At 39.8% G+C, this 23,282-nt stretch overlaps 1 protein-coding gene across 9 annotated transcripts in view; it reads right to left on the bottom strand.

Annotated features, from left to right (window-relative positions):
- Positions 1–138: 138 nt before the first annotated feature.
- The window catches only part of SETDB2 (SET domain bifurcated histone lysine methyltransferase 2), a 57,967-nt gene continuing 34,823 nt past the window's right edge, over positions 139–23,282 (bottom strand). For 5 of the 9 annotated variants that reach the window (XM_051832211.2, XM_051832210.2, NM_001389491.1 and 2 more), the window contains 9 exon segments: positions 20,474–21,034; positions 15,507–15,623; positions 14,591–14,760; positions 11,769–11,988; positions 11,017–11,116; positions 9,243–9,336; positions 7,950–8,284; positions 4,289–4,377; positions 139–3,051 (listed from right to left, as the gene is read on the bottom strand). In XM_051832211.2, coding sequence (XP_051688171.1) covers positions 2,934–3,051; positions 4,289–4,377; positions 7,950–8,284; positions 9,243–9,336; positions 11,017–11,116; positions 11,769–11,988; positions 14,591–14,760; positions 15,507–15,623; positions 20,474–21,034 — 1,804 coding nt within the window. In that variant the 3' untranslated portion in view covers positions 139–2,933. 9 annotated transcript variants of the gene reach the window in all.

The raw sequence follows: 23,282 nt of genomic DNA, 5'->3' as shown, positions 1-23,282 counted from the left end.
AACTGCAAGAGCTTCAAACAAACGGAGGAACATGCACCCCGCCGGGCCGGTGGGCTCGGCGCTCTTCCGAGGCTATTCCTCCTCAGGAGTCGCATACCTACTGACACGCCTTGAGTCAGAGAATTAAGCAACCCTAAATCCAGTTGCCAGTAGCCAGCCTTTATTTAGCACCCATGGGGTACAGAGCACCATACAAGGTGAGGTTTTCAGTGCATATAACAAATACACATACAGACCCAAAGTTCATGTAACGAAATTATAACTTAAAAGTTGTTCTGAAAAAGCAGCATGTTCATGTAATCGTCGGTGATTTGCTAAAAATCTTTGGAGGTCTTGCACTTTGAGGAGGTTCCAAGTAGGGGGGGGGGAGTGAAGATTGTGCAGAGCAGAACTAAGAGACATTGTTAAATTAATATTTAAAAGGGCAACATAGATGGTCTTGACAAATATGAAATGGATGACGGAATCAAGAGAGTGGTGGCTGCAATAGGGGTAATGAGCAGACCCGGAAGCCCAAGCTTCTGTCCTTCAGGCAGGGAAATGAAGAGTACTCCTTGCCAGGCCCTGAGGACACTGGCCTTAGCAGATTCCCCAGCAAAACAACTAAACAGTTCATGGCAAAGCAGTCAAAGAGCTTTTTCCCACAATTAAATGCCGGTGGACTAAGATCACGAACTCTGAGGAAAGCCTGTAACATGAATGATAAAGACCAAACAATACATGGAACCCCCACAAAGAAAGGAAACTGACAGGACACAGAAGATGTAGCAAAAACAAAACATGCACAAACACACACACACACACATAATGAAGAGAAAATACTGCAACCATGGACCCAAGATGGGGTGCTAAAAAAAAAAAAAAAAAGGCTCTTAGGAATTATAAGTGAGGCCAGAATCAACTACAACAGGTACTTTGAAGATGTAGCTGAGAAAGGGTCTCCCAGAGTGGAGCAGGAAGACAAACTGGAAATTGAGAGAAAGATAAGCAATTCTCCAGGTCTCACATCTGGAAACAGGAATTCCAGAGAGTTAAGAAATCATTGAAAAATAGATCAAGAAAATTTCCTTGGAGGAAAAAAACTTTCAGATTCAAAGACTTCACCAAGATAAAAATGGACAATTCCCAGCTTCAGGAGGTTAGGACAAGGATAAGCCTATAAGCTTCAAAAGATGTAAGAATTCTATACTCTGCTGAAATAGCAATCAAGTTATGAGGGTAAAGGCATTTGAAAATATTTAGAATCCTAAAAACATTTACTTCACATTTTCCTTTTCAAAAGCTACTGGAGGATATACTTCACCAATTCATGAGAGTAAAGGAAAAAAATTGGATTTAACTGGTAATAGCTCTGGAATGAGACAAAGGGAATCTTATCTAGTAGAAGACGATGGCTGTGAACCAGTCCGGACTGAAGCAGAACAATTCAGCAGAAATGTCTCTAAGAGGATGAAATTGACAGAATACCTTGTTTCTGAATATCAAATGACTGAAGGCAGATCTCAAGGAAATGCTGGCTGTTACAAGAGCAGCCCTCTGCACAAAAATATTTCCCATATAGATGAAGTTTTTTCACTTTATTGTAGTACACTGCTTAATTTCATCTTTACTGTGAATAGACAGACTTTCAACCATCCACATCTGTCTGCAGGCCGTTTCTAGGGTTACAGTTTATTTTGGTGCTTTTCTTAGAACTTTGGATTCCCATTCTCTCAAACAATTTTAGGTAATTTTTCATCTAGTCCACTATTTTTAAGAAATTAATTTAGGTCCAAATTAAAGGTAACTAAACCCAGAGTCAAGTCCAAAAACAAAAACATACGAATGCTCAGCAATCAGAATTATTTTTGATAACTACATCTCAAACTATTATTCCCTTTCTGGTTCTGAGGGGGAAGTTCGTTGCAGCCAAATGTACAGTTTTCGTAAGGACAGAATTCATTTTGACTTTTGGAGCTGCCTAATCCCCTTTTCCATTGGATGATCAAGGCGAGGTAACCCCTAGCAAAGTGCTGACTCCCGCTTTCTCTAGAAAAACTATCTGCAAATTATACCCAAGAGATACCAAGAGTCTGCTTCAGATGCTGAAGCCCAGATGTGTTGTGTTTCCTTCTGGTCATGAAGTAAAATTCTTGCCCAGCATGATTCCTTCTGACATAAAGAAGCTAAGTTTGACTGGTTTCTGGGTTTCCTTTTATTACAGCTTCATTCTACCTAGAACAAAATATTCTAGTCCTCTAAGTAGCTATTCCCACTTCTGCTGTCTGTCTGGAGTGAAGAGACTAGATATTATGGAAAAGCAGATGCACAGCTCAAAGATTCTGCTGGAACCTTACTTTCCAATAGTTGATGGCGAAGTGTTTTATGGAGCCAGCAGTGGCTTCTCCAAAAAATATTAAACTACTTGGGAGTATATGCATAAGATTAGTTCTTACATATTGCTCAGGCTCTGTTGTCCACCTTGCAACTCATAATGATAAATGGTTTGCCAAAAATTAAACATCACCTTTGTAAGTAAAGAAGTAAATTTGACCCTTTGGGGCAAGAACTAAAAGATAAGAATCACAAAAACAATTAGAAACACCTGCATTCTATTGTGCCTTTTGTTTCTTAATATATAATTTATAAATAAATTAAAAGTTGTACAGTAGTATTTCATATAAAATATACACATCCATTTTACTCATGTAAATTTTAACAACAGTAAAAACAAGAAATACCCTATGCATATGAAAATGTCCTTTTTGTTCCTGGCAATTCTAAGTCATACAAATAAAATTAGAAATAAACATGAACCCTTTGAATAGGGGTTTCAGAGAAGAAATACTTAGGTAGACTTTACCCTAAATTAATTCCATTGGTGGCTAAAGGTTCTTTTGTCTGCCCCCAATTAGCCTGACAGGTAATTTAATGAATAGGTATTAGCAACATATTCATAGTATTTTTTTTCTACACTTGTTAACCCCACAATGGCAGATGATTTCCTTCTCAGGTACAGTTCCAGCTTCATAACCATAATCCCAGGTTAGTTCTGTTCTTGCTTTCACATACCTAGAAATTAGAAATTAAAAAGGAGTCATAATTTACCCTAAAAAACTACCAAATAAAACAGAATTGATTATATCAGTTTTCATATCAACATTATTAATTATCTTCAGAAATATGACCCTCTCCCCCATACCTACCAATTAGGAATAATCTTTTATTAACCCATTTGCCTCAGGTTTTCAATTCTGTGAATATCTCAATGATACAATATTTATTTCAAAGTTACTATAAGTGCTATATTTATTGCTCAATTTCACTTTATAAGCGCCCTTTACATAGCATGATAGGCTATAATGGGTAAGAATAATCATCTGAATTTTACTTCAAATCCACCAAAATTCTAAGGAATTTGCCAATATTCATGAGGAAGGGAGTGTGTTTTGCAGGCATTGATTCTAGTTGAGAATAAGAACTGAAATTTTTAGTGTTCACAATTTTATTGACTGGGAATACTTGAGAATAATTAAATGTTCTAGGGTACCAAATATGTGGGGCTTTGGTGGTACACATTTCCCTTTTGTATCTTTTATTATTATTATTATTATTTTTTTTGACAGGCAGAGTGGATAGTGAGAGAGAGAGACAGAGAGAAAGGTCTTCCCCTTTGCCGTTGGTTCACCCTCCAGTGGCCGCCACGGCTGGCGCGCTGCGGCCGGCGCACCGCGCAGATCCGAAGGCAGGAGCCAGGTGCTTCTCCTGGTCTCCCATGGGGTGCAGGGTGCTAGCACTTGGGCCATCCTCCACTGCCTTCCCCAGAGAGCTGGCCTGGAAGAGGAGCAACCGGGACAGAATCTGGCACGCCGACCGGGACTAGAACCCGGTGTGCCGGCGCCGCTAGGTGGAGGATTAGCCTATTGAGCCACGGCGCCGGCCAATCTTTTTTTTTTTTTAATTTACTTATTTATCCAAGAGACAGAGAGGCACAGAGAACTCCCATCTGCTGATTCACTTCCCAAATGCCCATATGGCTGAACTGGGCAGAAGCTGGGAGCCAAGAGCAAGGAACTCAATCCAGGTTGCCCATGTGGCTGGCAGAAATCCAACTACTTAAGTTATCATTAATCCCTCCCAAGATCTGCACTGGCAGGAAGCTGAAATCAGAAGCCATGTGGGGTTGAACATACATGGGGACACAGGTATTCTAATCAGTGTTTTAACCACTAGGCCAAAGGTACAATGGTTTTTATTTTTGAAGTCATAATTTCAGAATCAAATCCCATAAGCAAAATTAATTTCAAACCTGTTGGTGAAGAATGCCACCAATGGAAAATTCCTGTCGTGTGTTTCTACAAAAACATTCTGTACCAAGAGATTTGGGCAACAACTATGCTGTTAAAAAAAAATTCAACACAAAGGTTAGATATAGCATAACGATTGATGCCTTATGCTTTAAAGCATTAGAATATCATCCTTTTCTAACATACCTCACTGATTTTGCTTTTTTTTATCTAATATAAAAAATAGCATATTATAACAGTTCTATTAACACAGGAAACTATTCAGAAAAGCCCTGTTCTAAGAATCTTAAATCTTGCTGTTGGAAATTAAAAATGGTACAAATCTCTATACAAGATAATTTGTTAGGTTTTATCATTATTATAAATGTATTTATCTTGATTCAGCAATCCTACACCTAGGATGTAGTTCAGTGATTTGTCTACATATGTATCTGCATGTAAGATTTTGCACTGAGCATTAGAAGTTTGGAAATGACCCTAATGTCTGCTTGTAGAAGATCGGTTAAATAAACTTCGGTACACCCACACAATGGATTCTATGCAATTATAAACAAAGATATACAAACAAAAATAATGAGTTCTTTCTCTAAGTAGTAATAAGGAAAGACCTTCAGGATATACTATTCATGTAGGACAGTTAATATGCTTTTATATTAAAAAGGGGAAATAGGAGATATTTATATTTATTTGTATCTGCAGAACATAACACTAAAGGAATGCAGAAGAAAAGTAATAAAAATTATTATCTAGAGCAGGAGAAGTTGGGGGTAGGGTGAATAGGGGCATAAAACTTCTCAAGGTATGACTTTTATTTTTAACAAAACTTTCAAAGAAAAGTTTAAGATGAACAACGTACACAACAACTCAACTTTCACATCACAGTCAAAAATAGGGCCTTTGAAGTGGAGACATGTATAATTAATTGATTTCTCTGCTAAATAAACACTGCTGCTATTTATCTTCATACCAAGGCTTCTAACATGATGGTACTACCTCCTCATATGAGCACTATTTCAGTATTGTTCTGTTGCTCACTAGCTGCCACCTCACATTCATCTATTGCCACATTAATAAAGAGATCACTTCTCCACATATTCCTTGGCTATGTCTGCTACCATTTAATTTCAATGACAACTTCCTGTCTCTAAATTTTTTTTATTATTTATTTAATTTATTTGAAAGAGTTACAGAAAGAGGCAGAGACAGAGAGAGAGGTCTTCCATCTGCTGTTTCACTCCCCAGATGGCTGCAGCAGCCGGAGCTGCGCCGATCTGAAGCCAGGAGCTTCTTCCCAGGTCTCCCATGTGGGTGCAGGGGCCCAAGGACTTGTGCCATCTAATACTGCTATACCAGGCCACAGCAGAGAGCTGGATTGGAAGAGGAGCAGCTGGGACTCGAACTGGCGCCCATATGGAACGCCGGAGCTTCAGGCCAGGGCTTTAACCCACTGCACCACAGCGCTGGCCCCTCTAAATGTTTTTTAACTTGGGCAGGTGAGCTTGAAAATGCTTTATATATATATATATATATATTTTTTTTTTTTTTTTTTTTTTTGACAGGCAGAGTGGACAGTGAGAGAGAGAGACAGAGAGAAAGGTCTTCCTTTGCCATTGGTTCACCCTCCAATGGCTGCTGCGGCCTGCGCACCGTGCTGATCCGATGGCAGGAGCCAGGTACTTATCCCGGTCTCCCATGGGGTGCAGGGGCCCAAGCACTTGGGCCATCCTCCACTGCACTCCCTGGCCACAGCAGAGAGCTGGCCTGGAAGAGGAGCAACCGGGACAGAATCCGGCGCCCCAACCGGGACTAGAACCCGGTGTGCCGGCGCCACTAGGCGGAGAATTAGCCTAGTGAGCCGCGGCGCTGGCCGAAAATGCTTTATATTTAAATACCTGTTCTTACATATCACTTCTTACGGATTTTATTTTAGTTTAGTTTAGTTTAGTTTTTTTTGGTATCTTAAATTTGATGTGAGGGGCTGGTGCTGTGGCATAGCAAATAAAACCGCTGCCTGAAGTGCCAGCATCCCATATGGGCACCAGTTCGAGTCCTGGCTGCTCCACTTCTTTTCTTTTTTTTTGACAGGCAGAGTGGACAGTAAGAGAGAGAGACAGAGAGAAAGGTCTTCCTTTGCCGTTGGTTCACCCTCCAAATGGCCGCCGCGGCCGGTGCACTGTGCTGATCTGAAGTCAGGAGCCAGGTGCTTTTCCTGGTCTCCCATGTGGGTGCAGGGCCCAAGAACTTGGGCCATCCTCCACTGCACTCCTGGGCCACAGCAGAGAGCTGGCTTGGAAGAGGGGCAACCGGGACAGAATCTGGCGCCGCAGGCGGAGGATTAGCCTATTGAGCCGCGGCGCTGACCCTGCTCCACTTCTGATCCAGCTCTCTGCTATGGCTTGGGAAAGCAGTACAAGATGACCCAAGTCCTTGGGTCCCTGCACCCGTGTGGGAAACCTGGAAGAAGCTCCTGGCTCCTGGTTTTGGATAGGCACAGCTCCAGCCATTGCGGCCACTTGTGGAGTGAACTAGCAGATGGAAGACCCCTCTCTCTCTCTGCCTCTCCTTCTCTCTCTATGTAACTCTTTCAAATAAATAATAAATCTTAAAAAAAAATTTTTGATGTGAAATATATATATATGTACATATATACACCTAATTTGTTTATGTTATGGCATGCTATCATAACCAGAATGCCTCTGAAGATTTTTAAATTTGAAAAACATCGGGGGCCGGTGCCATGGCTCTACTAGGTTAATCCTCCGCTTGTGGTGCCAGCATCCCATATGGGAGCCGGGTTCTAGCCCTGGTTGCTCCTCTTCCAGTCCAGCTTTCTGTTGTGTCCCGGGAAGGCAGTGGAGGATGGCCCAAATGCTTGGGTGCCTGCATCTGCATGGGAGACCAGGAAGAAGCACCTGGCACCTGGCTTCGGATCAGTGTAGTTCCGGCCGTAGCGGCCATTTGAGGGGTGAATCAATGGAAGGAAGACCTTTCTCTCTGTCTTTCTCTCTAACTCTGTCAAAAAAAAATTAAAAAAAATTTGAAAAACATCAAGACAGAGTGATGTATAAATATATATCAAGAGAGAGAGCGAAAGAGAGATGGAGATCTCCCATCCACCGGTTACTCCCCAAATACCTAAAACAGTCAGACGAGGCTAGGACAAAGCCAGTAGCCCAGAACTCCGTTCAGGTTTCCCACGTGCGTGGCAGGGACTCAAGTATCTGAGCCATCACCAGCTGCTTCCCAAGGTGCACATGAGCAGGAAGCTGGAATTGAAATGGAGCTAGGATTTGAACCCAGGCACTATGATATGGGATGTAGGCATCCTAAGAAACAGCTTAATAGTTGTGCCAAATGTCTGCTCCCTTACAATTTTGTAGAGCAAATGCCTACTATGTACTATTTAAGCACTTTATTATTAATTCTTCTGGTCCTTACAACATTCTGAGAAAGTTATTATTATTACTATCATCATCTTCATCATCATCAAGGAGTGAAGCGAAGGACTGAGAGGCACACCTATCCACAGGGATTCAGTGGAGTCCTGGAACTCAAACTCAGGCAGTCTGGTTTTAGAAATGTTAATCATATTTTCCTCACGGTTTTGTTAAGAAGGATAGAAAAAAAAGTTGTTGAGATGTGAATCTCAGCTCCTATACTTACGTTAAGGAAGCGGCCCACATTTCCTTCTTTTGTGGCATCCAATAAAAACATATTCTCTTTACTGAACTTTGTTGGAGAATCAGATGAAGTGCTCTTGGTTTCACTTGGCAACTCATCAACACAAAAGAGCTGCTGATTTTGATATGTTGTAGATTTTTTCATTTGGGGCTTCTGTATTTGAACCTCATTTTTAGTATTTTGATTAATCAATGTAGTTGTTTGGTTACATCCGTCCCTTGGTGGAGTCTCTTCTGAACATTTAGTTATATCTATCACATCTGATTCAATCAGAGGATTCTCTTCAGAATCTTCAACTTGTTTTGAACTTGACTCTTCTAACAGACATTTTAGAAGGAATTATCAGAAAATACACTTGGCTGATCAATAGTGGTGAGACTAACAATATTAATTAGATGCTAGTTGCCTTAATTATCATTAAACCTTACAATATTACTAAATAGGCAATATCACTTTAATTTCACAAATGAAAACACTGAATCTCTGAGGGGTTAGGGATTTGTCTGACCCACAATAATGGAAATGGAGGTAATAAACCCAGAAATGTTTGCATCCCAAAGTCAATGCCTTTTTATGAATCTACATGTTGTGTCCTTCCTCATTATTATATTTTCCCCCTTTTTAAAAATTTATTTTAAGATTTAATAATTTTTAACATTTTGCCATATTCATTTCATATGTAGATATTATATATACAGGCACATAGATACTATTTTTTTCCTGAGAACAGGGATATTAGTTATCACATAATATGGGATTTGTGACAATGATCACAAAACAAGGAAAGACGGGTATATTGACATGCGGATGGTATAATTCAGTGAACACAGTATTTATAACAATCTAAATACCAAAGGACAAATAATATAGGCTTCACTGGCCATAGAATCTCTGTTGTCTATTCAAGTATGTTGTTCTAACATGAAAGTAGAGACAGTATATAAAGGAATGGCTGTGGCTATGTTGCAATAAACCTGTTTATGGACACTGAAATTGTAATTTCATATAATTTCCAAGTATCTTAAAAATATTATTCACCTTCTGATTTTTTCAGCCACTTAAAAATGTACAAATCATTCTTAGCTCCCAGGCCATACTGAATAGGCAGTAGGCTGGATTTGGCCCTGGTTTGTTAATCTCTGATTCAGATAAGCTGTAACTTTTATGACAAATGAGCTTGTTGGTGATGGATTCTGAGAAAGTGAGTCTCAGGTGTTGAACAAAGAGAGACAAACAAGCAGAAGATGAAGGCAATCAGAGGGAAACAAAGCCTACTTTGCACTCTGCCGACTCTGGAGTTCAGATATTCTTGGTTTGGTTTAAATCCATCACTACCCTCCAAGGAGACAGATTCCGAGGAAACAAATCCCTTAAAAGAAAACAAAGAAGATGTTTTTATTTTCTAAGTCAGGAAATAGTATTTAGCATTTTACCTCTTTCACCAAGTATTGATCTTCATAGGCCATATGTACTAGATTAGTTTTGAAAGCCTTCAAAGCTGGTATCATGGAGTCTTTAAACTAACAGAGCCAATATGTGTCACCCATTTTGCCTATATTCTACTTTTAGGCACTTTATTAAGCCATAGCTTCAGAGACTGTTGAGAAATTATTTAGGCATATAAATCCAAATACATGTGTCTGTATCCCTCAAGTTGAATCATCCTACATACACGTTGATACTGGATTATAAATTTGTTTTCAACTGTAAGTTGTGCAATGATAAAACTATTTACTGGCTAGTTTCTACTTCAAAGGTTAAAGTTGCTTGTCTTCTTGTATTGTAAATATTGCAAACACTTTAAATGGTAACGTTAAGTTTTAAAGAGCATATACTTAGCATACACCTAACTGCCCAAGAGATGCTGATTATTAAATACTGACCAATAAAAAGAACTTGACTAATAATGGTCAACATTCAATAAGCACTTAGTTGACTGCCAAGCATTATGCTAAGCAAGGTATGAAATGTTTCTCATTTAAGCCTCATAATTCTGAAATAGATATGGTAACCTCCTTATTTAACAATAAAAGGACTATAATCACAGAGATGGGACCCAGCTAGCAAGCAGCAGAGCTAGAGCTTAAACAGTGGTCTATGTGACCCCATGGCCTATGTGACTCTTTTTGTAAAGAGGTGATACTGAAGAGGAACTTCCTGTATTGTTACCAGGCAGAGGACAAATATTTGCAAGACATCTATAGCCATTTTGATCTTTCATCAATAAATACTACTGTAAGCTTCCATTATGTCTGTCTTTGTTACCTTCCTGTATCCTTCTCTGCTTCTGAGTTTCAGTCTCTTACTACTTAAACCTCAGTTCAGATTGAAAAATGTACCCTCAGAAACTACTACATAAATTACTGGGGCCAGCACCGTGGCACAGTAGGTTAATCCTCCACCTGCGGTGCCAGCATCCCATATGGGCACTGGTTCTAGTCCCAGCTGCTCCTCTTCCAATCCAGCTCTCTGCTATGGCCTAGGAAAGCAGTATAAGATGGCCCAAGTCCTTGGGCCCCTGAGCCCACAAGGGAGACCAGGAAGAAGCACCTGGCTCCTGACTTCGGATTGGTACAGTTCCAGCCATTGTGGCCATTTGGGGAGTGAACCAACGGAAGGAAGACCTTTCTCTCTGTCTCTCCCTCTCATTTTCTGTAACTCTACCTCTCAAATAAATAAATACAATCTTTTAAAAAAATAAATAAATTATTGCTTTCTGGATGATTTTTTCATCAAGTTGCATCTTTTCTTTCTCCTTCCCCTAAATTATCCCATCCTTTTTCTTACATATCACTATTAACTCTTGAACACTGTAGCATCTCACACACTCTCAGAACTGTGTAACTCTCAGGCTTAGAGGCACAGATGGTCAGATCATTGCCCACACACCAACCACCATGGTCCATTAACTGTTCACCCATTAGAAAACTATAAAATAAATCCTATGCACTATTAAGTAACACTAACATGTTGAACTAAGTAAGGGATAGAAAGGTGAGATAACAGTGAATGTTCTCAGAAAAAACAATCTTCATTTTCCAATTTTTACCATCTTTTTCTCATTGTGTTGAAAAACAGCTGTCTTGGATTTAGGACTTTTAGTAACTGAATGATACGGAGTTCCTGAGATGTTGTTGCACTTTGTTTCCCTGAAAAGGAGAAAAAAAAAGTTATTTTGTGCATCACTAAAAACTGTATTTATTAGACCCTCAAGTAATGATATCACTATTATATAATTATTTTAGAAATTAATTTAAGAAATCTATGCCAATCTCTATAACTTTTTAAGTATGTTCAAAAGTGAAGAGAATCTATGAAAGTTTTGCAAACAGAATGGTGACAGAAAGTAACAGTAAAACTTACAAAGAATTAGATTAAAGTCATACAAGGTAGAACTCTAGAAAAGGAACACTGAGGATGGTTAGATTTTTAAATTTAAGTGTCCTGGATTTCTGAAAACACTGCATTTACAACCATGGAACATGATGATAATAGGGTGAGGGGAAAGGCAAGCAAGCAAGAAATGAGAAAGAACCATAATCAATAATAATTTAAGTTACTAAATTATTTTTTTTAAACTCTTATTTAATGAATATAAATTTCCAAAGTACGACTTATGGATTACAATGGCTTCCCCCCCCATACCGTCCCTCCCACCCACAACCCTCCCCTTTCCCACTCCCCCTCTCCTTCCATTCACATCAAGATTCATTTTCGATTATCTTAATATACAGAAGATTATTAATAATAATCAATAATAATTTAAATTAACATTGATGGGACCCCTAGGCTCTTACTTACATAATAGACTCTTTGGAATTATTACTGAATTTAGGTGAACAGTCCTCACTTTCAGCACTTCTAGGATGTGTTTCCAATTCTAATGGAATAACTTCAACCTCACACTCTGAACAGGCAACTTCTATTTTCCTCTTTTTTGAAAATATACTTTTCACAATATTCTCTTCTTTTTCATTTTCATTACCAGGTTTCTCAAAGTTAGCTCTGCTTAGTAATCTACCTAAAAAAACAAAGCAAGAGTTTGAACAAAATGGAAGATAATATAATTGGTAACACAAATGGACATCTCTATTTTTGCTCCATTACTAAAGAACGCTATTTCTACCTCATTTCTAAAATGGATAAACACATTTACTCACTCTAGAAAACTTGAGTAGGATAACAAGACGAATGAAGGGCTTCTTGTTTTCTAACATATAAAAAAAATACAGGGTATCTAAAAGAAGCTCTTGTCTATTTTGGTATAAAATGAAAGGGAAGACACTTAGCTACAATAACATAAAACAAAAGTAGTAGGATTAGAAAGTATTTTAGGGGCCGGCACTGTGGCTCACTTGGTTATCCTCCGCCTGTGGCGCCGGCATCCCATGTGGGCGCCGGGTTCTAAGTCCTCGTTGCTCCTCTTCCAGTCCAGCTCTCTGCTGTGGCCCGGGAGGGCAGTGGAGGATGGCCCAGGTGCTTGAGCCCTGCACCCCATGGGAGACCAGGAGGAAGCATCTGGCTCCTGGCTTTGGATCGGCGCGGCACTGGCCATAGCGGCCATTTGGGGAGTGAACCAGTGGAAGGAAGACCTTTCTCTCTGTCTCTCTCTCACTGTCTATAACTCTACCTGTCAAATAAATAAAAATAAAAATAAAGTATTCTACAAAATTAGATGAATTCTGGTCTTAAAATTATAGCTTTATCTAGTGAAAAAGGCTTTATGAAACCTACATTTGTTTTTAGAAAATGACATACTTGAATAGATGGTGATATCTGCCCATTGTTCTGCCTAATAGTAAAATTTTAGCCTGAAATTTATGCATTTTCTTTCAATGGGCTCAGAATCATAGCTGGATAAAAGTCTTATCCATCATTATGAGGTTAAGAGAGACACCACTGGTGTATTTTCTAGCAATGCAGATAAAGCCAATGACACCTTCTAGACATCATTCAGCATTTTATAGGCAGCTTTCACACAAGAGTTTTTCTGAGAGATATTAGGAAAGTTTAGGCAGGCTGTCTGGCATACTGTCTGTGAGCATGTGAGGAAGACCCAAAGGTGACTACTCTACATTCTGAAAACTTTGAGCTTAACTTCCCTGAGGAAACCTTGGCTCTATCTGCAAGGAGGAGAGTTGCTTCAGTACCTGCTCCTTAGCCGTCAGGACTAAGTCCATCACATTTCTTACACATTGGCTCTAAAGTCATGTTTCCGAAATCTTCTCACTTAATGGTGAGCAGAGAAAATGAGGATTTAGGGGAAAAAAAAGATTACTGGGGCCAGAACTGTGGTATAGTGAGTTAACCTGGGGTCTGCAGTGCTAGCATTCCATATGAGCACTGGTTTGTGTCCCGGCTGCTCCACTTTCTGATCCAACTCCTTGCTAATGGCCTGGAAAAGTTGCGGAAGATGTCCGAAGTACCTGGGCCCCTGCTATCCACTTAGGAGACTGAGAAGAAGCTCCTGGCTTCTGATTTTGGCTTGGGCTGGCCTGGCCCAGTCCTGGCTGTTGTGGCTATCTGCAGATGGAACCAGCAGACAGATCTCTCTACATCTCTCCCTCTCTCTTAAAAAAAAAAAAAAAAAAAAAAAAAAAAAAAAAAAAAAAGACGGGGCCGTCGCTATGGTACAGTGGGGTTAAAGCCCCAGCCTAAAGTGCTGGCATCCCATACGGGCACCAGTTCGAGTCCCTGCTGCTCCACTTCTGATCCAGCTCTCTGCTATGGCCTGGAAAAGCAGTGGAAGATGGCCCAAGTCCTTGGGCCCCTGCACCTACGTGGGAGACCTGGAAGAAGCTCTTGGCTTCCGATTGGCCCAGCTCCAGCCATTGCAACCATTTGGGGAGTTAACCAGTGGAAGGAAGACCTCTCTTTCTCTGTAACTCTTACTTTCAAATAAATAAATAAATATTAAAAAAAGAGTTTCATTTATTTTACATGAATGCAGAGTTACAGAGCAGTTGGGGGGAGGGGGTGGGAAAGGAAGAGAGAGAATCTTGTACCTGCTGGTTCACTACCCAAATGGCTGCAATGCCCACGGCTGGGTCAGGCCAAAGTCTGAAGAGAGGAGCTTCATTCGGGTCTCCCATGTGGGTGGCAAGGCCCAACCCAGGACCTGGGTTTGGGTCCTTTCTTTGGTCCCTATTCCAGTTTCCCACAAATGCGGAACCTGAGAGGCAGCAGTGATGGCTGATGTGACTGGTTTCCTGCACCTATCGGGAGACCTGGATTGTGTTCCCAGGCCCTGGCTGACCCCCACTCAGGCCCAGCCATTGCAGGCATTTAGAGTGAAGTCGTGAATGGGAGCTCTGTCTCTCTGTATCTCTCAAAAAAACAAAAAAAAAGGTTTTTTCCTTTACCCCAAAACTACAGAGGCAAAAATAATGTGCCTTGTACATGACATAACCTAAATTTTATCTCTTTCTTTTCTAGAACATTTGGTACCCCCTAAGGCATCTCATCCCTTCAGTGCTCAAGTTCTCAGTTGCTGGCCTTCCTGTGTTGTGCCTCCAAGATATTGTTCATCTCACCAATGATCTCAGTGGTCCTGACTAGGAAGACTGATAGTCAGAAATGTAGATCCCACTGTAGACTAATATGAAAATAAGTCTTTGCTTTACCTGAGTAAGTGCAAACAAATGTCCCTCTGTCAATGTCATCTAGGCAGCGTACCCCCCAGCCTTTCTTCTCAGTTTTGAAAACCTGTAGTCTCACTTGAGGACCATGTTGGACAACTCGATTTTGACACATTTGTCGATTACACTTGCACAACAGGCTGCATTCATAAATACTGTCAATAAAATATGTAAGAGAAAAGCAATCAGATATCCTAAAAAAGTAAAAAGCTGTCTATATGGTTACTTGAATGGCACCAATAAGGGATGCAGACTAAGTGGGCAAGCTCTTGGTGCTAGACTGCCTGAGTTCCCATCAGAGTTTGCACATCTACTAGCTGTGTGACCCTGGTAAGTTATTTAACTTCTCTGAGCTGTAATTTCCCATCTTTAAAATGGGGACTATACGAAAGAATCTATTTTATAGGGCTGTCTCATGCAGATTAAGTGACTCAATATTTATAAGGTACTTAAGACAATGTCTGGTACATAGTAAATATTAGCTGTTTTTAAATAACTTGGAAAAAAGTCTATGAAGAAAAGTTTTGTATTTCTGCTAATAAAAGTATTGTTACTTGTTAATATCAACTTTGAAAGGGAGAGGATTCCCAATTCTCAGAAGGGCTTCACACATACTTTCCTTAATGGGGAAATGGTTGCCTAAAGTGGGCTGACTGTAGAGCGGGCAGAGCCAGACTCAGAGCAGGTGAGTGTTCAGGTACACTCTGCTCAATCTATACGTGGCTCCTGACTTCCACTTCCAAAAAACAATAAGCAGGGTTGCTTTTCTAATTCCTTGATAACTTGGAATTTTATTAATAAAAACCAAGATTTAATAGCATCTATAAGACTATGGACCACAATATAAAAGTACCCACCTCAAAGATAGAAACACCCTGTAACAAATCCTAAAGTATCTTACCCAGTAGGTATTTGTCTCTGTAGTCTTTTATATTTATATCCAGTCATTATTTTATTACTTGACAAAGGACAAACTGCGGCATTTCTTGCTGTCAGTTGAAGACATGCACATTTTGTTCTAAAAGGAAAATAGAAAAGTCAGAATAAAAAAATCACCAAGTGAAAAGACTGTCTTATAAAAATACACATGATCTGCATTTAGAAGGTGTTTGGGGGCTGGGGCTGTGGCGCAGCAGGTTAACACCCTGGCATGAAGCGTCGGCATCCCATATGGGTGCCGTTTAAGACCTCGCTGCTCCACTTCTGATCCAGCTCTCTGCTATGGCCTGGGAAAGCAGTAGAAGATGGCCCAAGTGCTTGCACCCCTGCAACTGCGTGGGAGACCTAGAAGGTCCTGGCTCCTGGCTTCAGATCGGCGCAGCTCTGGCTGTTGCGGCCAATTGGGGAGTGAACAGAAGGAAGACCTCTCTCTCTCTGCCTCTCCTTCTCTGTGTTAACTTCAACTTTCAAATAAATAAATCTTAAAAAAAAAAAAAGGTGTTTGAAGTTCATAGACACTATAGAGACTTTGAATTTTTGTTCAGCAAAAGCTTCTTTGTAAATCTTTTGCTCCTTCTGCTCTTCTACCATTGATCATTTGTGTGTCAAATATGCGAGGGCATAGTTGTGTAGATGTCTTAAGTTCTCTCTCACTCCAGTGACATACAAATCAGGGACACTGAAGCTAGAGATCTGGCAATTAGAAATCTTTTCTCTTATTGCTTCCTCTAACTTGACTCACCCTCCACAAGGAATACAGAACCTCGATATCCCAGCTATGAACTATATATATGACTACTGATAAGCTGGTTAGATCAATTGGATTCTAGTCTCCTGGTGGAACAAGTAACTTTAAGGTCTTTTCCTCTATGATTTTCTTCTGTGTTTTCTGTACATACATAATACACATCAGAGGTAGCTGCTATTTGCAATAGAAAAAAATCAACAAATTCATCAATTTGGGTTATGGTTACAGATATAAAATTAAAAACGCACAGTTGCTTTTTCCCCATGTGGTTTTGTTTGCAAAGTTTAAGAAGTACAGAAAAACATAACATATGCCCATATTACCATCTCCAGAGTTAGTCACCAGCATTTTGTTCAGCCTTTCATTTTCTTATATAATACAAAGACATTTTACATATGGCTTAAAATTTTTAAATAAAACATTACAAGGGGCAGGCATTATGGCACAGCATGATAAGCTACCACCTGTGTCGCTGGCATCCCATGAGTCCCATCTGCTCTACTTCTGATCCAGCTCCCTGTTAATGTGCCTAGGAAAGCAATGAGAGAACCTGGGCCACTGCCATCCATGTGGGAGACCCCAGTGGAGTTTCAGGCTCCTGGCATTGTTGTGGCCCAACCCTGGCCATTGCAGCCATTTAAATGGAAGATATCTTTCCTCCTCTCTCTGTAACTCTGCCTTTTAAAGAAATAAACATTTAACAAATAAATATTACAGATAAAACTAAGCTCTCAAGAGATTTGGGTGGTGTCCTTTACACTTTTAGTTTCATATGTATTTACAGTAAATATACTCTTTTTCATGTTTAGAAAAATTTACTGGGTGTAGCAGTTAAGACATCTGCATTTCATATCAGAATGCCTGGGTTTGGTACCTGGCTCTGACTCCTGTCTCTGGCCTCCTGCTAATGCATACCCTGGGAGGCAGCAGGTGATAGCTCAAGTATTTGGGTTCCTGCCACCCATATGGGAGACCTAGACTGAGTTACTGGCTCTTGGCTTTAGCCTTGCCTAGTCCTGACCATTGTGGGCACTTGGAATGCTAATGGGAGCTCTCTGCCTCTCCAAGTAAATAAGAAATTTCAGCAATTTACTGTAAGGTATTATTCTATAACTTTGTTATTGTTGTTCACTATATTTTGGGACCCATCTGTGCCATATGCAGACCTGGTTAATTCCTTTTAACTTTTTTACAGCGTTTAACTATTGCCCATTTGATATACAATTGAGTTACCTACATTTTTCAATATAACATTGTTGCAATGAATATCTTTATTCTATTCTCATATATATAAGCCTCTCTAATGTAGCAGCATATTTTTGACAATGACACAGTAAGAAGTACATTTTTTTCATGACCTGGTATAGGTGTACATATTTTTGTCTCTGTGTAGGTGTCTAAATATTTTTCAAGTTGCATTATACATGACACATTTACATGTAGATTTTTATTTATCTTCATACACAGCAGGCTCTTCCAGCCTGAGGATGCCAGTCTTTCTTCAACTTTGGAAAATTCTCAGTGATTTTCTTTGAATATTACATCCTTTCCATTTTCTCTTTCCTTCTTGGATGTATGATGAAATTTCTCATTTTACGTTCCATATTTAAAAAGTCTGTAAGTTACTTCCCCCCTATCTTTACTTCTTTGCTTTCTGGGAGATCTTATTAGTTTTGTCTTATAATTCACTCATTCCTTTTCAGCTATTCTAATTCCATCATTTAGTCTACTTAATTTTTATCTCAATGACTATGCTTTATTTTTGACATTTCCAAATGATATACTTATCAGCTGCCTTTTATAATTTTTTCTTATTGCCTCTCTTTGGACATTTTAAACATGCATATTTGAAAGTGCCTTTAAATCAGATTCTCCTTTTCTATCTGAACCTTTTAGTACTTGAGGGGACCTATGCTGCCTTGGTGGTCCTACACAGCCATGTTTACTTCCCATATCTGTGTGCCATCAGACCTGTGGGTTCATTTTTGTATGTTCCTCCAGGTTGGGTGCTTCCTCCATTGCTGTGACTGTGACTCACAGGGTTTGCAATGCAGTTGTATTGAAGAAACCTGGTTATTGTTGTAAACCCTGATATTCTCTTGATCATATTATTCACATTCCATAAAAAAATGAAACTATGTTTAATACATAAAGACTTTGAAAAACATTTTGTGTGAGGGATGTAATACTTACCAACATGCATTTGTAGGTATGCTGATAGAGAGTGCAGCTGCATTATATGTACACTAAGCTTAATGCAAATGTAGCCACCTCTAGTGGAGTGAAAGGAAAAGCTAGAAAGAGGAATAATTTAAATACAGAAGTTCCTCCTTATCCAAGGACGGCATATTTTAAGACTTCCAGTGTATGCCTGAAATAATAGATAGTACCAAGCCCTATATAGGTGATCAAGAGAATATCAGTTATAAGCACCATTAGGTTTCTAAAAGCTAGCCAAGAAATTATTTTTAAGTTATTTGTAAAACAAAACACAGCAGGTAAATAGTAGTTAAGAATATGGGTTTAAATACTGGCTCTATCATTTACTTCCCTAGGTGGTCCCTGAAGAGCCTTCTCTGAGGTTCATTTGTAATGCAAAGAAAGTATTACCTCTGGGGTTTTTGTGAGAATTAAATAAGGAAGTATATGTAAAATCCTTGTCACAGAGGATTATGCTACAAGATGAAAGACAATATTCATCTTTGGAAGAAATAATTTCCAGAGGCCGGTGCTGTGGCATAGCAGGTAAAGCCGCCGCATGCAGTGCCAGCATGGTTCAAGTCCTGGCTGCTCCACTTCCAATCCAGCTCTCTGCTATGGCCTGGAAAAGCAGCAGAAGATGGCCCGTCTTTGGGCCCCTACACCCATGTGGGAAACCTGGAAGAAGCTCCTGGATTTGGATTGGTGCAGCTCCAGCCACTGCGGCCATCTAGGGAATGAACCAGTGGATGGAAGACCTCTTTCTCATTGCCTCTGCCTCTCTGTATCTCTTTCAAATAAAATAAATATTAAAAAAAAGAAATAATTTTCAAATAAATATTTTTGGCAAGTCTTCTTATTGTGAAAGCACATTTTTCCATTTAAAATTTTTTAGTTTTATTTGTTTGAAATGAAGAGCAACAGAGAATGAGAGAGAGAATTTTCCATCTGCTGGTTCACTCCCCAAATGCCTACAACAGCCAAACCTGGGCCAGGCTGAAGTTAGGAGCCAGGAATTCCAGTGGGGTCTCAAGTATTTTGGCCAATAACTAAGATTTGGGCCATTATCTGCTGCTTCCCAGGCAAATGATCCCAGGTGCTCAGAGATGGTATGCAGGCACACATGGTGGTAGCTTAATCCACTGTACCACAGTTCTCACCCCTCTTTTTTTTTTTTTTTTTTTTAAGACTGATTTATTTATTTTAAAGTCACAGTTACACAGAGAGAAAAGGAGGCAGAGAGAGAAAGGTCTTCCATCCACTGGTTCACTCCCCAGATGGCTGCAATGGCCAGAGCTGTGCTGATCCGAAGCCAGGAGCCAGGAGCTTCTTCCAGGTCTTCCACGTGGGTGCAGGGGCCCAAGCACTTGGGCCATCTTTCACTGCTTTTCCATGCCATAGCAGAGCTGGATTGGAAGTGGAGCAGCTGGGTCTTGATCCGGTGCTCATATGGGATGTCGGTACTGCAAGCATCAGCTTTACCCGCTACGCCACGGCGCCAGCCCCTCATCCCTCTATTTAAAAGTTTTATGTATTTTATTTAAAGGCAGAGATAGATCTATCTAGCTAGCTAGCTATCCATCTATCTATCTTCTGGTTTCCTCCCCAAATGCTCTCAGCAGGTGAGGCTATGCCAGGCCAAAGCCAGGAGCTGGTTAGACTCAATCCAGGTCTCCCACAAGAGTGGCAGGGACCTGAATACTTGAACCATCATTTCTGCCTTCCAAAGTGCTCATTAGCAGGATTCTAGTCTAGAAAGAGGAGCTGGGACTTGAACTCAGGCACTCCCATATGTTATGTGGGCATACCAAGCAGTGTCATAACAGTAGTACCAAATGCCTCTCCCACATCTTTTCATTTTAGAGTCTTGCTGAATGGTTTTAGACAGACAGACAGACAGACAAACTGATACAGAGTAGGACTTTTTGAAAAGTGTCCCTTCATTGAGAAGATTTTTTGAAATGTCACATTTTTCTACTCACATGTCTATGCAGCCCTCAGAACAGTCACATGCATCAGTAAACATGTTGGAAAAGCTGTTTAGATAATAAGTTCGTGGCCACATAGTCTTTCTGTACTTAAACTGTGGAAGCTTTCTACTGTCAATTTCGTTACAGAAAGAAATGGGCACTGACTCCACTCCATTGCTAATATCCACATCAGAAACAATTTCTTCTTGCTTTGGGTAATTCCGAGTCAACTGAACATAGGTATTGAAAGAAAAGTTATCTGTAAATAAAAAGTTACACTCTGTCTCAAGCAGGTAACGAAAAACTTCCTCCACGTTTCGTAGACTCCTTCCACAAGGAGTTTTATAACTCACATGGAGTGCTGACGAATGAGAGTTTGTCTTCGCGTGTCGCCTTTGGAAGTGACACTTGATTGGAAGCTGTAGAGGGTTTTCTCCTTTGAAGCTTGGCATTTTCACCAGACAGGCACGAGAGCAATCATGACTTTGGTAAGATAAATGCAAAGATGATTTTCTTGCTCTCAAGCCTACAACTTTATTTTCCAGAGGAAGAATCTCTTTGTTTCCTGTAGATCTGTTAACATGAATTATTTATTAGTATCTTAAATTTATATTCAATTCCGCACTTTTAAAAACTCTGCACACTAAGGCAACAATTTTTATTCTCTTTTTCTTAAACAACACTAAAATAAGCCAAACTCTTAAGACAATGTTTTAGCATGCTCTATAGCCACATAAAGGTGACACCCAACTTCAGAATACCCCCAGAAAGCTATGATTTCTGATGTGACCTTCTGTTACGCACTTCGCAGCACTTAGCCAATGTAGAGTTCATTTAGAACTCACTAAGGAACTGAGGAGGTTACTTCTTCAGGCATACTTAACTTCCAAGTTTTCTGCCTGCAAAACACCAGCAAAGGCTACAGGGCAGGTGTTGTGGCCAATGGGTTAAGCAATCACTTGAGCCTCTTGGCACACTGAGCCTTGGCATGGTTACTGGCAGCCTAAGGCCACATCCTTGATATGACTGCAGCTTTTCTAAAATGCCTGCCCAAGAAATGTCACCAGAAAACTTTACTGTTTGTTCTAAATAATCCCTCCTGTTCTTTCAGCTTTTATTTAAAAGGGCTTACAATATTAATCTTTCCTCTGTCCCTTTGAGATTTACATGTATCTTCCTCAGGGACTTGAAAGGCATTTCTTTGACGTAATGATCTGGAAGGAGGGGTCCCCTGCTGCCTCCAAGGCCCTGTGGGAGGATGAAACTCTGACTTGGATGGTAACTGCCGCTACCAGACACAACTGTCTATTCACATTTACACTGCCGACTTCTGTCATTTTTCATTTGAGCCTCTGACTTTTGGCTCTGTCTACTTCTCCATCCTTTTAAAATACCTGGCTGCCTCTGCCCAGATTAGAGCTCAATTCTTTCCCCTGCTGTAGGTAGTTACTGAAAAAAAAATATGTTTTTACCACTTTAATTAATACCTAGTTTTGTTTATGTTTTTGACTCTTATCACCAAGCTTCAATAATCATATTTTTGTTCACTTTAAACAAATCCCACACATCACATTTTTTTAACCTGAAATAATTCAGTATGTATTTCTAACAGAGATGTTTTAAAAAATAACCTAAAGACCCATTTTCATACTTCCATGAATCCAGGTAAACTCCACACACTGTATCTAATTAGAGTGTCTTTTATATCTCTTATCCTGATAGCAGTGCACCCTCCATTTTCACCACATAACATTTCATTTGTTGAAGGTGAGGTGTCATTTGTCCTGTAGCATCTGCCACATTCTGGAACTTGGCTGATGGCCTTCTTTATAGTGTTTAATTAACTCTTTCTTCTGCCTCTTGTATTCCCAGTAAATTGATGGTTAGTTCTAGGAGCTTCAGTAGATTCAGACTTTTTGGGGGGTAGTTCAAATTTTGGGTTGTGGGAAGCACATAGGTGGTATTATGAATTTCCCATTGTGTCACAACAGGAAGCACACAATACCTGGGTGTCTCCCTTCCAGTGATGTTAATAACCAGGTTGGGGTGTTTTCAGCCAAGTCCATCCATTTCAGTCTCTCATGAAATCTTTCACTTACTGGTTTTGGCATTCATTTACGAACATTTTCTAGGGTAGCCCTATACAAGTTATGGTGGTGTGAGTCCTCAATGGTTTGCTACCAATTCATGATCACTGAAGAACTGAAAGTGTTTGGAAATTTTCCAAGCAGTTTAATACTGTCACAACATTTTATTGCCTTTTAGAAGAAAAGAAGTCCTTAATAAACTGGAAGTTTTAAACAAGAAAACATCACTACAGTTATAGTTTGAAAATATGGACCTGGGCCACTGTTTTAGTGGGAATAGGGGCAATGGTGGTTATAAAATTAACAATCATCTAACACTATCATTCTTACTGAATTTTCTGGCTGGAATTCTCTTATAAAGAAATTTTCCTCACTAACCTTGAGTTATTTTGACAAAGAATTACTTTGGGAAAGGTGGCAAAACAGATTTTTTTCAGTAACTACCTACAGCAGGGGAAAGAATTGAGCTCTAATCTGGGCAGAGGCGGCCAGGTATTTTAAAAGGATGGAGAAGTAGACAGAGCCAAAAGTCAGAGGCTCAAATGAAAAATGACAGAAGTTGGGAGTGTAAATGTGATTCTTTTTACTTACCACTACTCAAAATAATGAGTCATATCCTATCAACTACCAAAGTGACTGATTAAACTGTTATTAATAAATGCTATCATGAACTCATGGATCTTTTAATGCACTTAATGTGACTAAATTAATCTCAGTGATTATTCCTTCTGATG

The sequence above is a fragment of the Oryctolagus cuniculus genome, chromosome 9, assembly GCF_964237555.1.
Source record: "Oryctolagus cuniculus chromosome 9, mOryCun1.1, whole genome shotgun sequence".
Taxonomy (NCBI): Eukaryota; Metazoa; Chordata; class Mammalia; order Lagomorpha; family Leporidae; genus Oryctolagus; species Oryctolagus cuniculus.
The sequence above is the reverse complement of the archived record's forward strand: the minus strand, read 5'-3'. Positions and strand labels throughout refer to the sequence as shown.